Here is a 14,892-nt window from a genome sequence, read left to right as displayed (position 1 = left end):
TGCGAACTGTCAGAAACATGGGGTCAAACCTAAACTTCTTCCTGAATACCAGTTTTTGGTATGACTAGAATGTCCCCCCCCCCCCAATGGAGGGGCTTTATATCATGCAAGCTCCCACTTGTAAGTCTGAAGTGGCACAGCTTTAGCATCCATCTAAAGTTGATGAGACGGAGGCTTAGCCAATTACCATTGTTTGCTTTTCATACAATGTATTTTGATTCTTCTCATCTTTAGATCAAAGCATCTTGTGAAACTGGCAAAAACAGATCATTAGAACTTCTTCTCTAGGAATGTCATCAAGTCTTTCAGACTTCACACACTTCTCATTTTCTTTCATCAGTTGGATAAGGTCACTAATATTACCTGTGGTAGAAACTGGGTGCATACTTGCTCAGTTCTCAAGTCTTTTTAAAGATTTTTTCTCTCAGGACTAGGATACAAGGTTTTGGGAATGGAAAACATATTTATTGTATGTTAGAAAAATGATTTGGTTTCTGACCTTTGTTTGGAATCTCCAGGGTTCAACATATTCTCTTTTATTGTATATTTTGGTGTTTTGAGTTGATAGCAATGTTATTGTTTTTATGTACTATGATGATGATGTTGTATCATGGACCTGAAAGCTGTTTAGACTGGCTCCATTGAAGCAGTTTAGGAATAACCTTATAATTTTTTTTTTTTAAAACCCATACTAACAGTGAAGGACAGGATTTCCACACGTGCTGTGTGAAACTGTCACATCCAAAGCAGTCTTAAGAAATTTACTTTTTAGTTCTGAACAACTAGCTTTACTCGTTGTTATAGTATTTCTAGAAGTTTTCCCCCTTAGAGTTACAACCTGTCCTACAAGGTGGGTCTCTATTTCAAGTTTGCTTCCTGCACGTTTTTCTTGTAAATCACATTTTCACATAGCATGATCCAACTAAAGCATATGGGTCTACGTGAAATGAATGGCAGTATTTTCAAAAGTAGCCTGTTCTTGTTTACTCAGAGGAGTTGAAGACAACTTTGGCTGATGTATTAATCCAGGATTCTGTATTCATTTCCTGAACTGCTCTGTGGACAGGATCAAAGGAGACAGGCAGACAAGTCTTAGGCTGCTCCAGCTGAAATTCCCCTTCCTTTATGTTCACTGGAACTGTCCTTTTAGGGGGCAGTCTGAAAACTTGTTTAAAGCCATTGTTTATGATGACTTTAATCATGACTGTTGATATTCCTTGGAAACTTACACTACAAGGATTTAGATCCCCAAAGGGCAGCTATAGAAAACGGCAATAAACAAATAAATAATTAAAACCCTGTCAGAGAGAAAAAGTCCCAATTACGCACATAGAGTGGCACATCAACCTTTAGGCTGGCACATCAACCTTTATAAAGTGTGGTCTTGGCATTTCACCTAGCAGGAATTAATGGCATACAAATAACTTATAAAGCAGAGGAAAAGATCATAGCAGATGACAGGAAGATGCAACTCGTATCTTGTTTCAGGAAGGAAAAAAAACATCTGGAGAACATTGTTTTCACATGTCCTGAACTCCCATTGAATTCGAGAATTAATCTGGAAAGTGATATTGCTTTCTCTACAACCAACATGTCGACCCCATTTATATAGTAATACACACACTTTAACCACTATAGCTTCCACCAGCTTTGCAAATAAGATTTGTGTAGTTTTTCTCTCTTTTCCCTAGCCAATGAGTCTTGATTGGTTTGCATTTATCACTGTGTTCTCAGGGCTTGGCATTTATTCAAGAGACCATACAAAATCACTTAATTTCAGGGTGCAAGTAACCTCAACTATTCTAAGAAAAGAAATGGTAGCTAGCAGGTCCACTTCAGCAGTGCTGTAAGTAAAAGAACTTGCCTTCACAGAATGCGTTGGAAAACCCCAGAACCTCCTTAATATGCTCTTCAGACCAAGAACTTCTGAGAACATTTATAGCATAATAAAAAACAACAGTCCCTCTCTCATAAAAACATCTTAAGACACGGCATAGAAAGAAATTGAGAGGAGACAAGAAAATAAATCTAGGTACCCATCTTTAATTATTCATTTTTCCTATGAGGGCCAGCTACAAGGAAAATGGGCTGCTCAAGAAATGAGCCAATAGTCCCTTTGTTCTCTCTCTGAGCTGTGGTTCCAAATGACCTTTTTAAGGAAGAGCCTTGAGCTCCTAGACCTGGGCTACTACAAGTGTACTACAAGTCTCTCACCCCCAGAAGGAATTTCAGTAAAAATCTGCCTAGTCACAGTGGTGCTGTGAGGGCCATCTCTGGGAAGTTCTAATTGTGCTACACTTGGCTAACCTTGGCTGATGCCCAAAAATCTAACTGGGATTGGACCCGCTTGAATAAAAGATCACCGGGAAACTGCACTTCCCAAACTGTGTGTTGTAGCACCCTGCAGTGTCATAGCGAACTCACAGGGGTGCTGCAGGATATTTTAAGTGTTCAAGGGAAACATAGTGATACTCAACACCTGCCAGACACTGTGCAAACTACTAACCTAGTATCAGTGTGTTTCCCTTGAAAATTTAAAGTATCCCGCAGCGCCCTTGGGAATTCATTGATTCTGTTAAGCCCGCAGTTCCCAAACTTATTTCCATCTTGTAATTTTAATATCATTTTTTTCTCTTTTTCTTTCCTCAATTATATGCCAACCATTTCCCTGGCTTATTTGCAAATTCAAAATTCTGTTGTTTTGCATAGTTCATTTTTACTTCTATTTCTCTTACCGTTAACAGGACAACTGCCGTTGTGTTTAATTTGTTGTGAAATAGTTTTATTTTCTGGGGATTTCTTTAACACTTCTTTTGTTTTTATGTCATCTAAAGTTGATTGTGTTTCTCTTGTCTCTTTTTTTTTTAGCCTACTATTATGTTGTATAAAATATCCCCTCATAAAAGTTTTACTTGTGTCCCAAACCATTCTTATGTCTGTACCTTTATTAAGATTGCTGTCAAAAAATTATTTCAACTTCTTTTTGCAATCTTCCATTACTGTTTCTTTCTGCAATGTTTCATTTAACCTCCATCCGAAAGAACTGGTTTTCCTTTTAAATGCTAAAGTCACTGGGTTGTGGTCTAAAAAGGTCTTTGGCAGTATCTCTACTTTGTGAACACTAGTAGCCAAATTCTTAGATATCCAAAACATGTTGCTTCTTGAGAAAGATCTGTGTCTTTCAGAAAAATAAATGTATTCTTTTGCATCACCATTTTTGTGTCTCCGTGCATCTACAAGCTGTAGATTGTCTACCATGTCAAAAAATCTTTTGGTAATTTATGTTGTGTTATTTTAATATCTTTTTCAGAGGTTCTGTCCTTTTGTGGACAAATTACTCCATTCCAATCTCCCATTAAACACCAATTTTCATATGGTAAGTCCATTCGTTTGTCCATCAGTCCTTTGTAAAAATTTACTTTATTATCATTTGGAGCATAAATTCCCATTATCAAAGTCTTGGCCCCATGCAGAATAGCTTCTACCCCCATATATCTGCCATAATCATCAGTCAATATCAGTGTAGATTGTAATTGGGGTTTATATACAAAACAACTCCATTTCTCTTTTTGACTGCTGCTGAAATAAATTCTTCAGCCAAATTTTTGCAGATCAAACATTTTGTATCCTTTTTTCTAATATGCGTTTCTTGTAAACAAACTACATCTCATTTCAATTTTTTAAAATAGTGAAATAATTTTCTTCTTTTTTGAGGAGCATTTGCTCCATTTATATTCCACATTAGGCATTTAAAATCCATATTTATGCCAAACACTTAGAAAAGTCAGTATCTGTAGCACTAGCGTGGTGGTCTCCTCAGTTTTTTGTTGTGTCCGTTGCTTAGGGCCCTTTGTCACTTCCATTTGCATTTCTTCCAATTCCCCTTTAAACTTTTCTCAAAATTCTCTTGCTTTTTGGACTGAATTCAGTCTGAACCTCTGTTGTTTAAAAGAGAAGATCCCTCCTTCCAATTTATCCCATTGAAATGGTCTCTCTTTCTGTTTGAGCTTGTCAGTCAAAAATTGACAAGCTCTGTTCATTTCCGCAGTATTCTAATTGGGATTTCTTTAAGTACAATCACACCTGCATTATTAATCTTTGCTTTGGTAGTAAAATGCTGCTGCAAAACTGGTTTTTTTTCTGACAAAGTACACAAGAATATCCTTTCGTATGTTTCTTAATTTTGCAAATTGTATATTGATTCTTTGCATATTGCATATTGATTGACTTTGCAATTTCTACCTCCCTTTCCAAAAAGTTCGTTAAAGATTGTACAACTTTGTCTCTAGTGTCTTCTCCAGGATCCTCTGGAACTGCTCTGAGTGTCAAGCAGAATTGTTTTTCATTAATTTGTTTAACTTTTCCCATAAGTGGTCTTCAATTTTTTTGTAACTTCTTCTTTCATCTCCTCTTTCATCTTTACAGACCTTTCTTCCGTTCTCACTTCAAAAGCAACCAATTCACTTTTAACAGAATTGACAAGTTCAGATACCTGCTTTTCCATCTCTTCAAATATTTTTTGTAATATTTCTGGAATAATTCCCTTTTCTGCCAGTTGTTCTAATGGCCCTCTCCTTCCCTCACCACGCTTTGCAGCTTTTCTGGTGACTGCCATTCTTTTATTTATAATCCAGAAATAAAAGGTAAGTCAATTAAAATACACAGATCCCTGGTATCATATGCAATTTGGTTCTCAGCACTATGCATCAACGAAGATGATTCCTTATTGAAAGGTAATAAGCCATTATTTATAACCATTGATTACAATGTGGTACAAAATGTTCTGGTGCTGTTTTAATTTCAAACAAATAAGACACGAATAGAAAAGATAACTGGGTTTCAAGTTTATAATAATAAAAAAAATGAAATACTGCAGGTTTATCTGAGCCAGAACATCCAAGGTATAATACCTTGCCATCTGCCTCTCTAAAATAAGATTGATGAAGGCAAATCCCAGAATCATGAAACAAACTGCACTAATATTCGTGTTTGTGATGGGGGGTGGTGAGGTGACACAAAGTAAGCAAAGCCAAATCATTCTCATGGTTGAAACTGGAATATTCCTGTTCCTGGGTTTTCAAGGAAGTGGGCTTTTCTTTTCTTTTTTCTCTAAGTCCAATTCACAGAATCATTTCAAACTGTTGGGATCCAGGACCATCAATTTTCTGATAATCATGCCGGCAAATTCAGTGCCGCAGTCCCAGGAAGCCCTGCGAGCTACAAAAGAGAGAATTGGGAGTGTCCCAAGTTGCCCACCTATTTTAGCATGACATGTGAATGCAGTCAGTTGCTTCTTCCCCTGTGCAGGTTAGAATTAACCCCCCCAAACCAAGGGTGAAAAGCCAATTACTGCTATCAAGAATACGAGCTCTCCTATATGACATAGCCTACATATTTTGCATTTTTAGGTAATAAAACTTTACTGTCTACAACGGTCCCTCCTCTGCACTGGCTGCCACCCTCCAAAATATTCCTCTGTTTTAGTCTTGCTGCAACAAGCTCATGCAGCTTTCCTTTGGGAAAAACTCTTCCTGTCTTGAGGGTCTGCCTGCAGAGACAGCGAGGAAGGTGACCTTGATGCAGATATGCAGGTGCTGTTGCCTAGGCAAAAGAGGCTGAAATGTTTTTAAGTCCAGAAGAGCCAGGAAACATTTGGAAGAGGCTCAGCCAGCCACCTTCCTAATTCACTGAACTACAAGAAAGAGGAGGAGGTACAACACAATCAGACTTGCAAGATTCTGTTTTTATAGCTTATCTCAATAAAAGGAGTTTTAGCCTTCTTGTGGAGTTGATTTCACGGTCTGGTTTACCTCGTGGGATTGACCCGGTTGAAACACAAGTATAGAACTGAGTACATCTAGTGCCAAGGTTTGGAAAGAGCACTTCTTCCAGCAAATCGTCATCTGTTCCAATTTCTGCCTGGTCTTACAAATTCTAGAACATCATTTCTTAAGCCTAACCCTGACTTTTCCCAACTCACACTCAAAGGCCAACCAATGCATAAATAATGTCAGCTGCTGGGTGAATAAGGATTGAAAGACTAGTTGAAGTTAGCCGGATCATAGAGTGATTAAAATTCATTAACTTCTTCAATAATGGAATTGCCAGTGCTTTGGTAAACAGACAAGAATGTTATCTGCTCTTCACAGCCCCTGTAAATAGCCTTCTTTTTTTCTATTGAATGGCTACAGATTTTGTCTTTCATTGCCATGTTTCATTCAGCTTCTTTAAAATTGTTAATTGAAATTTAATTAAACTGGAAATGAAATCAAACCAAATGTGGCTTTTGCCTTGCCCACTTGTTTGTCTTTGTACAACCTCCTTTTCTGGGTACGGCCCTGGCGTGTCACTCAAAAGCCAACTGCAGCCTTCAGTGTGAAAGAAGCTCCCATCTCTGCAAGGTTTCCTAACTTATACTCTTAGCATTCCAGCTAAATTGTTGGATAAAGACAATGCTAGAATTAATTTTATGATTGGCAGTGACTGGCAGCTAGAGTTGGAGGGGTACTCACATTTTCGGTCCATCAATTCTTTCATAATTTAATACTTTTGCATCAAAGCTTGCACAGCTACTAAAATATTTATTCATTTAATCAATTTGTATGGCCACCCAATTCACCCCAGCAACTCTGAGTGGCTACCAGTACATAAACATTAAAAAATAAATATAAGCAACGATATGTACTTATCTTTCCTCTCTAAATATTATTTGCTCAGCCGCTCAATCACTTGTCTGTTAGAATCGACTTATCAAAATACAGCATGTAGTTTCTATGCCTCTATGGAACCACGTGAACCCTTCTTTACAACCCTGTATTGTTGCTTCCTTAGTATATATTTCACCAAAACCCGGGTAATTTATATGTGGCAATTTGATTATAGTTCACTGAATGGAAGTGATATCCATTTTTCACTCTACATATTCCTCAAACACTCTCTAACTTTCACTACTTTTCATCTGACTAAACTGCAAAATTCCTTTCAGCCTTTGGGGGAGGTAATTAAATCTGTCAGGGAATCATTTATTTGTCTTAGAAGATACGATGCCAGTTCTTCCTCTCATTTATTAAAATCATTCCTATCTTTTATGTATGAAAATAATATTTTACCACCACCACCACCCCTGAACTGTTGGCAACAGACATCAACACTGTAAACTACTTTACTGGCAACTAAGTTATGCCATTATTCTGCTTTCCACAGATAAATTCTCAAACTTTGTGACAAAAGGTTTTGAGTGACCTCCTTCCAAATGAAATGAATGGATTTGGCATGAGATAATATACCACTTGGTTTTAAAAATTAAATTTTAATATATCTATCAAGGAATTCTCACAATTGCCTGCAGCTGGCTTGCACAGCAAAGGGGAGGACAAGTGAGTTTTGAAAGTGCTCTCATTTTACCTGTGCAAGCCTGATTAGGTTTTTCCTTTTTTCTTTTTTCTTTTAATGCCCTTAGCTGCTCACACACCCATGGGACTGTGACCTGCAGTCTGAGAGCCTCTGGCTTAAATGAGAACCATAAAAGTAGTGGGTCACTGAGGGACATAGGATCACTCTGCATTGCAGAGAACACTATAGAATAATGAAAGATATAAATCTCTCCTTGGGTATAAGGCAGAGTAACAATGTCATCACAACAGCAAGAAGATTCAAAAATAATCTTCCTACAGAGGCGTCCCACACATACTTTTTGCTGGCAGATCTTACCTGTCATTAAAGATTTGTGAGGCTGTGACAAGCCAGGATTATCACACTGCTGATAACACTTGGCAGAGGGTAATTTTGATAACTACGGCTTTATTATCAATCTGTAATGTTATATTCATAGTTACTGAGGAAAAACATGCAATATATGCAATAAATAAGTGTTTAAAATGAAGAAGTCCTAACATTTGGAAGAGGAATAGCCACAACACCGACTCTTCCTTTGTATTGTTAATTTCAGAGATGCACACCTACCTCTCAGCTGGCTAAAAGTGACGATGAATTTGCTGGTAACAGACTTCAGCTCATTATTGGCCAGTGTGATGAAATGCATGCCTTCAGCCACATGCCTCATGACTTTATAAAGGGCGATGGGGAATGTCATCAATTTGCAATCTGCCAAATCTAAAGAAAAACATCAAAGGAAGAAAGGAAGGGTGAGAGAAGAAGTGTTGAGTTTTCCAGAACAAAATGAGCTAGGTTCTGATGCATCATAATTTTATTCGCGGTCCATAAGGATTAGATGCTTGTACTAGAAAAATAAAAAACAGACCCACGGTAGTAACTTTTAAATTAAGTCTACATTGATAGGGGTAGGATGGAATGTTGCAACAGACTGGAATATCAAATAGTGCTGCCAGGAACTTATAATGCCTGGAACACCCTTCTATTTTCCTCCCACTTAATTATGGACACTAATCACTGACAAACACAGCATGCAGGTAAGAAATGAAAAATGAGTTCTCTGGAAGATAAATGCACATAGCTGGTTTCTCCAGTTCAGTTCAGAAGACAGTAAATAGTCCATCCTGTCTCTGCTCTGGATTCTTCTATCTAATAACCTCTCTCTGAAGGACAATCTGCCCTTCAAAATTCTTAAAATTCAGTAAATGTAGGAATATATTCCTGCAGCAGAGGAATATAATGAGCACACTTTCTTCCTCCTCCTAGCAAAAGTGGTTTGCACTCTTTTTAGTGAGGTGGCAGAGGACTTGCTCTCATCTGATTCTATAATTCCAGTCAATTAATTGCAACATTATACCTGAGAAGAACACTCAAATAACTCCTCCATATTCTACATTAATCTAGCCAGCACGTCTTCCTGGAAATAGAAGAAACATTGGGAAAAAAGCTGTTCTCTCCACTTATCATCTGTTCTTTGTAAACTCTACTTTTAAGCAAATCTGTTTGCTCCAGACTGTTAACTTTCAAAGAAGATTGCAGCCTTATTTTAAGCTACAGGTTGAAATTGCTTATAAGTTTTATGAGAAAGGTATATTTCTTTACAGTAACCGTGTAGAATCAGCAATAAGAGCACAGAGGTGTAATGAAGCACTGGAAGGCAGCTGTTGTCCTGTTTCTCCAGTACTCAGTACAGTAATATTTCCCCCCCAAGAAGTAGGATTCTTTTTAGAGCCATCTTAAAAAAAGAGAGGAACTGGCTATACTGTATATTCTTAACAGAAAATAGTAGAAGCATAGAAAAATCAACTCAAAGCCAAATTGTTCATGTGCAAGGGAGGGTGAAGAGAAGAGAAGAGAAGAGAAGAGAAGAGAAGAGAAGAGAAGAGAAGAGAAGAGAAGAGAAGAGAAGAGAAGAGAAGAAAAAAAAAGAAAAAAGAAAAAAAAAGAAAAACAGTTATTCCATTAAAAGTGAATTAGGTGAGTTTAAACAGACTACTGGAGTACCCTTTGTTTTATAAGTTGTGAGAATAATCATTTAAGGATGGCAACAAATTGGGCAGTATGGAAAGCAGGAAATTTGGAGTCTCAAAACTGGCTTCTCTATCTAACAACAGTTTGCCCTTCAGAAAAGCCGCATTCACCAAAATATAAGATCACAGGTTGGGATGGGATAAACACATGACTTTATAAATGTGAATGTTATTAATAGAACATACATGGTACTAAAATGAAGAAAAACTTACTTGTACAAAATATAAAACATTAAAAAAAACCCCACAAAATATGAGTCAGTTTTCAGGCCTCATCATGGGCAGAAGCTGCATGGGTTGCTCTGATGAATGACCCTCACTGGGACTTAGACGGGGGCACGTGCCCTTTTTGGACCTACAGACCTCTCAGCAGCTTTTGATGCCATCAACTATGGTGCTCTTCTGGGCCACCTACAAGAATTAGAAGTGGGGGTCCTATTCTATGGTCATTGCACTGCTACTTAGCAGGTAGTCCCAGTTGGTTATCACGAAGGGGAAGCACTTGAGTCCATGGTAACTCCAGTACAGAATCACTAGCTCAGTGCCTTCCCCTCTCTCATGTTATCCAACACCTCTATGAACCTGAAAAAATGAAAAATGTGTACTTTTTGTTTATTAAAACATATTTGACTTATTTTCAAGCAACGAATATTTTGCTTTAGCGCTAAATGTAGTCATAACAGCCCCCTGCCCCTGTAAACATCTGTTTGATGTCCCTTTTCATACATATGGTGCTTGTAAGATTCGCTGCATTCGGCGCTGAACAGAAATCTCGTGAGGCACAGGCTGGGACAAAAGCTAGTTTACTCAGGCATAATGTGTAGCGGTTACAGACAAAGCCAGGATTGGCTTGGTGTGGTTTCTTATAGCAATTTTATAGGGTTCCTCCTTGACCCCTCGGTTCCGCCCCTCGCCCTTGCCCTGGGCTGCCCATTGGTTCGTGGTGATCTTCCTTCCCCCACCTTGATGACAGATTCAGCCGGTTTCTATTGTGTTATAATCTTCTTCCTTTGTCTGTCTTGCCCTTGCATTCCTGGAGCTTTTCTCATGTTGAGTTGGAGTGGCTGTTTCAATCCGGTTTTGAATTAACCGCTGATTGCCTCTGCATTGCTGCACTCCCAGTGTATTGTAAGCCGGAGTTGCCCGGGGCGCCTGGGGAGCCGGCTGCGCTACAGTGTTGCCATTTCTAATTACAGTGGTACCTCGGGATATGAACTTAATCCGTTCCGTGACTCTGGTTGCAACTCGAGTTGGTCTCAAGTCGAGGTAAAGTTTCCCATAGGGTTCAATGTAAATCCGGTTAATCCGTTCCGCCCTCCGAATTTGGTCGCAACCCGAGGCGAATTTCCCCATAGGGTTCAATGTAAATCCGGTTAATCCGTTCCGCCCTCCGCCCGAATTTGGTCACAACCCGAGGCAATTTCCTCTTCAGAGCCTGACTCCCGCCAAGCCTGCTCTGCATTTTCTTTGGAGCCATGCTAACACGCACACCAAAAACCTTCACAAAACACCGCAAAACACACCACGAGCCTCACCGAACATCTCCTTGCTACCGCGACCTCGCCCACAGGAAGCCGTGACTGCGTGACAGCAGGGAAAATGGCCGTGGATCCGGTTCATAAGTAGAGGCAAGTTCATAACCCGAGGTAAAATTTTCCTGCCGAAGCTGGTCGTAACCCGAAATGTTCGTTAGTAGAGGCGTTCGTATCCCGAGGTACCACTGTAACTCCTTGCTGCCAAGTTAACTGTCCATCCCCTGTCTCTAGTTAACTTTCGGTTACACTGTTTCCTGAGGCGGCGAAAGTGACCAACGGCTCTGTGCTGCAGTGTGTTCTTCCTAGGCTGAATCTGACCGTACTGACATCTGCAATCACATTCACAGCAGATCTCGTTTGATCTCAAAAACATAAGCAGGGCTGGATCTGGTTGGTATTCAGATGGAAAATCATCAGGAAACCCAGGAATGGAGCTAGACTGAGGCACCCCCACCAGCCAATGGCAAACTCCTGTACCATAGCCAAGAAAATGAAATGGAAGCATGCATGAAGTCAGAAGCAGCAAGAGAAACTTTCTAATTTTCCACTAATCTCTGCATTTCTTTTTTAAGACAGGTTAAGTTTTAGACTTCACTTTGAGTGCATAGAAAATGAAAATTAGACATATGAAATGTCAGATAGTAAAGGCTATTGCTTTGGAATGTTTATTAAGCACGTACAGTATAAAAAGTTCAATTATGCAAGGTATTCAGAAATCCATGCTTCTTCTGGTCTTAACTGGCTTTTCTTTCTACTTCGTTTAGTCAGCATCTGAACAGATTAGAAGTCCATTTCATAAAGTCCAACAAGATCATGAAAGTTTATAACACAATCAATATGTTCCATCTTTAAAATTCCTCTCCATATTACTAACACTGTACAGACTAACAACGCAGCAGTGTTCATGTATCATACTTAGTCATGGTTGGTTTACCAAATAAACCACAACTGGCTGACTACTCAACATGCTCAACCATAAACCCTGCTTTACAAGCCACGGTACTTGGGCTCACACAACACACAAAACTGGGAATTCTTGAAATTTGTTATTTGTTATTTGCTATATGATGCCTTAAAATGAAAAACGAATTTGTGTCCCCCCCATGAATAAAACTAATGAAATCCTGCTCAGTTGTCCTGTTTTGAGCATCAAGTGGGTTCCTTGTTCTATCTTTTATCTCCTCTGCACACACCAAATTGGCGCCCAGTCAGAATTTGGTTCTGCTTCCAGCTTGTTCAGGCGGAACAGAATTCACCTCTTTTAAGGCTCCAGGGAAAGTACATGGAGTTTTGGGGGTCCCTGACCTCAAGAAACAGGTCTTAGAAGAGTATCATTGGCTGTACAGCCAAAGAAATGAATTCAAAGAAGACCAGATTAGAAAGAGAAACCCAATTCTTAGAAGTCCAAATGGACTATTGGAGAAACAGATACAGAAACATCTGGAAACCTATGATGTTTTCTCATGACCCACAGTTTGAGAATCCCCATAGGAAGCCATAACAAGTAAACCAGATGAAGTATCAGTATGATGAGTAAACCCAGTCAGCTACTATTTTAAATTAGTCACCTGTGTATTTAGGACTGAAAAACAGTATGTACTGTTTAAAATGCTTCCTACATAATAGCTTTACTCTTCAACCATCTATATCTATATAATATCTAGTGATTCTTATCTAAATTTTCCATTCCAATCTCCTGTGGGTCTTAGTGTACAGCTCTTCCCTGCTAATAAACGGAACCAGGATATGTCATAATATAGATTACTGCATGATCTACTCCTTATATCTCCTAATTTTCTTCTTTGAATAGGAAAAAAAACTTTATACAGTCCATGTTCTCTACGCCTGGCTGTTTTCCTGCAGGTGTTTCATTTGCAGGCTCTGTAATATCAGGGTAGGGGAGAGTGAAGTTTGCCGGTTGTTTAACACATAGTCGCTTTTGGTTGTCTTAAATCACATGGAGGTGGGGTTTATCTCCTGGTGTCTGTTGATAGCCAATTTGCCAGAATGTCAAGCTGCCATGAACTCCCTAGCATTTTTGGATTTGATTTGATCTTAAACGGCCACAATTTCCCAATTGAAACTCTATGTAATTATAGAATCCTGAAGACTTCAACTGAATTACAGCTGGCTGCTGATCATGCAGCACCAGAGATCAGCTAGCTGAACTCAATTCTTTTCAAAATGTAATGGAAAAGAAAAGTGCAGTCAACGCAGCTCACGTCCATTCTAACAGCTGCTGCAGTTAATAGTTTGAGTGGAACAATGGAAGAATTCAGAGCATTATCAGAGAAGGGCTTAGACAAGAATATAATTTGCAAAGCTCGGCTTCCAGGTGTTTCTCCTTTTCTGAAGCCTGACTGATTCTCTGCAAAGCAATGATCTGTTATTTAATTTTGGAGTCATGAGCCACCACATTACAGTATAGTGACCTGCTATTTGAGATAAGAGCTGTTCCTGCTAGTTAGGCATTGTACATTAGAAAAGATCATGTGCTTCTCTTTTAAGCTAAATAGATTCTGCCTTAATAGATACCTTTCAGCCCTTTGAGGTAGACCAAGTCAGGAAACTGACTCCATATTATTGGAAATATACTTTATTGATGTAGGCCAGTGTTGTCCAAACTTGACCACTTTAAGATGAGTGGACTTCAACTCCCAGAATTCCCCAGCCAGCATGGCTGGCTGGGGAATTCTGGGAGTTGAAGTCCACTCATCTTAAAGTGGTCAGGTTTGGACAACACTGCTGTAGGCTATCGTAACAGAATCTTGAAAGCCTGACAGCTTTTCTCTTCCTTCCTTCTCTTATACCAGAGAGTCAAGTGGAGCGGGGGGGGGGGGTCACTTTAAGTTTCTTTGTAAGTTTCTTCTTCTTCTCTTCTCAGGGTTAATTCATGTTTTGCTAATAGTCTCTGCATGCCTTCTCCAAGGTCATCTCTGTGACTCTCTTCTTGAGAAAATAAAGGAGATGATACAAGGTTCAGACTGACAAGTTAGGAACCAGAGATTCCCGGGCTAGAGGGAACTATTATGCAAACATTGTTCAGCTGCCTCCCAACACAAGCAAGAGATTGGTGCAGAAGGGCAGAAGGAAAAAGCCTAGATTTTAAACTCTGGAGCACATACATACATAAATATATGGACTCTAACTTCTTTGCATTGTGTTGGAGGTTGAAAAAGGGACAGGAACTAATCCAGATACACCTAGTGTTCTTCTACCAACTACACTACTTTATAACTTTATTGTTACAATGCAAAACAAGAAAATAATTTGTAATTATATTTCCCCTATATAGTAATTTTATGTCCACCATGGATGTGCATGTCCTAATTACAAGTCTAACTTAAAAATTGAAGTATGCATTTATTTACAGAGCTTCCTTGAAGCTCCTTATCTATTTCAGTCTCTCCCTTATATGTATAGTTGCTAAACTTAATAACTGAGCTCTATTACATTAATTCCTTCTTTAGATGGCTTTGCTTTACTTATGCTTCCTGCACCTAACCTTTTCTAAGTTGAAGCTTATGTCCACCTTAAAATTAAAGGGGGGGGTGTGAGGAAGAGGAGCGAGAAAATTACTGTTTTTCTAAGCCTTCTTGGAAAGCCAGCACCTGAATCACTCCTTTCCACTCTGCTAGTCCAATTACTTCCTTTCCCCATAGCATCTTTCTTCCACTATCCAGTCTTTCACCAGCTAGTCTGCGTTGCTGCTGCTGGGGTCATCTGTAATACATTCCTCCTTCCTCCAGTTCTCCTTTTTCCAACTCCATTGTCTGCTTTCCTTTAGTTGCTTTGACTGTAGTTGCTTTCCTGTACTGCTTTCCTGTAGTTGCTTTGACTGTAGTTACTCAGCTCCCATGATCTATGATCCATTTCTTTGTCTTGGCTATTTGTGGTATTCCTAGGAGTCTTCCCCAACACCAAAGTTCAAAGTA

At 39.1% G+C, this 14,892-nt stretch overlaps 1 protein-coding gene across 3 annotated transcripts in view; it reads right to left on the bottom strand.

Moving 5' to 3' along the window:
- The window catches only part of LRRC20 (leucine rich repeat containing 20), an 83,104-nt gene that overhangs the window by 47,162 nt on the left and 21,050 nt on the right, over positions 1-14,892 (bottom strand). For all 3 annotated transcript variants that reach the window (XM_088144371.1, XM_007421697.4, XM_007421696.4), the window contains exon 3: positions 7,963-8,112. In XM_088144371.1, coding sequence (XP_088000497.1) covers positions 7,963-8,112 — 150 coding nt within the window. The remainder of the gene's footprint in view (positions 1-7,962; positions 8,113-14,892) is intronic.

The sequence above is a fragment of the Python bivittatus genome, unplaced genomic scaffold (genome assembly GCF_059951505.1).
Source record: "Python bivittatus isolate LINGU-HERP-01145 unplaced genomic scaffold, Pbiv_v1 ctg000400_np1212, whole genome shotgun sequence".
In the NCBI taxonomy this organism is placed as follows: Eukaryota; Metazoa; Chordata; class Lepidosauria; order Squamata; family Pythonidae; genus Python; species Python bivittatus.
This window is presented reverse-complemented; position numbering and strand designations above follow the sequence as displayed.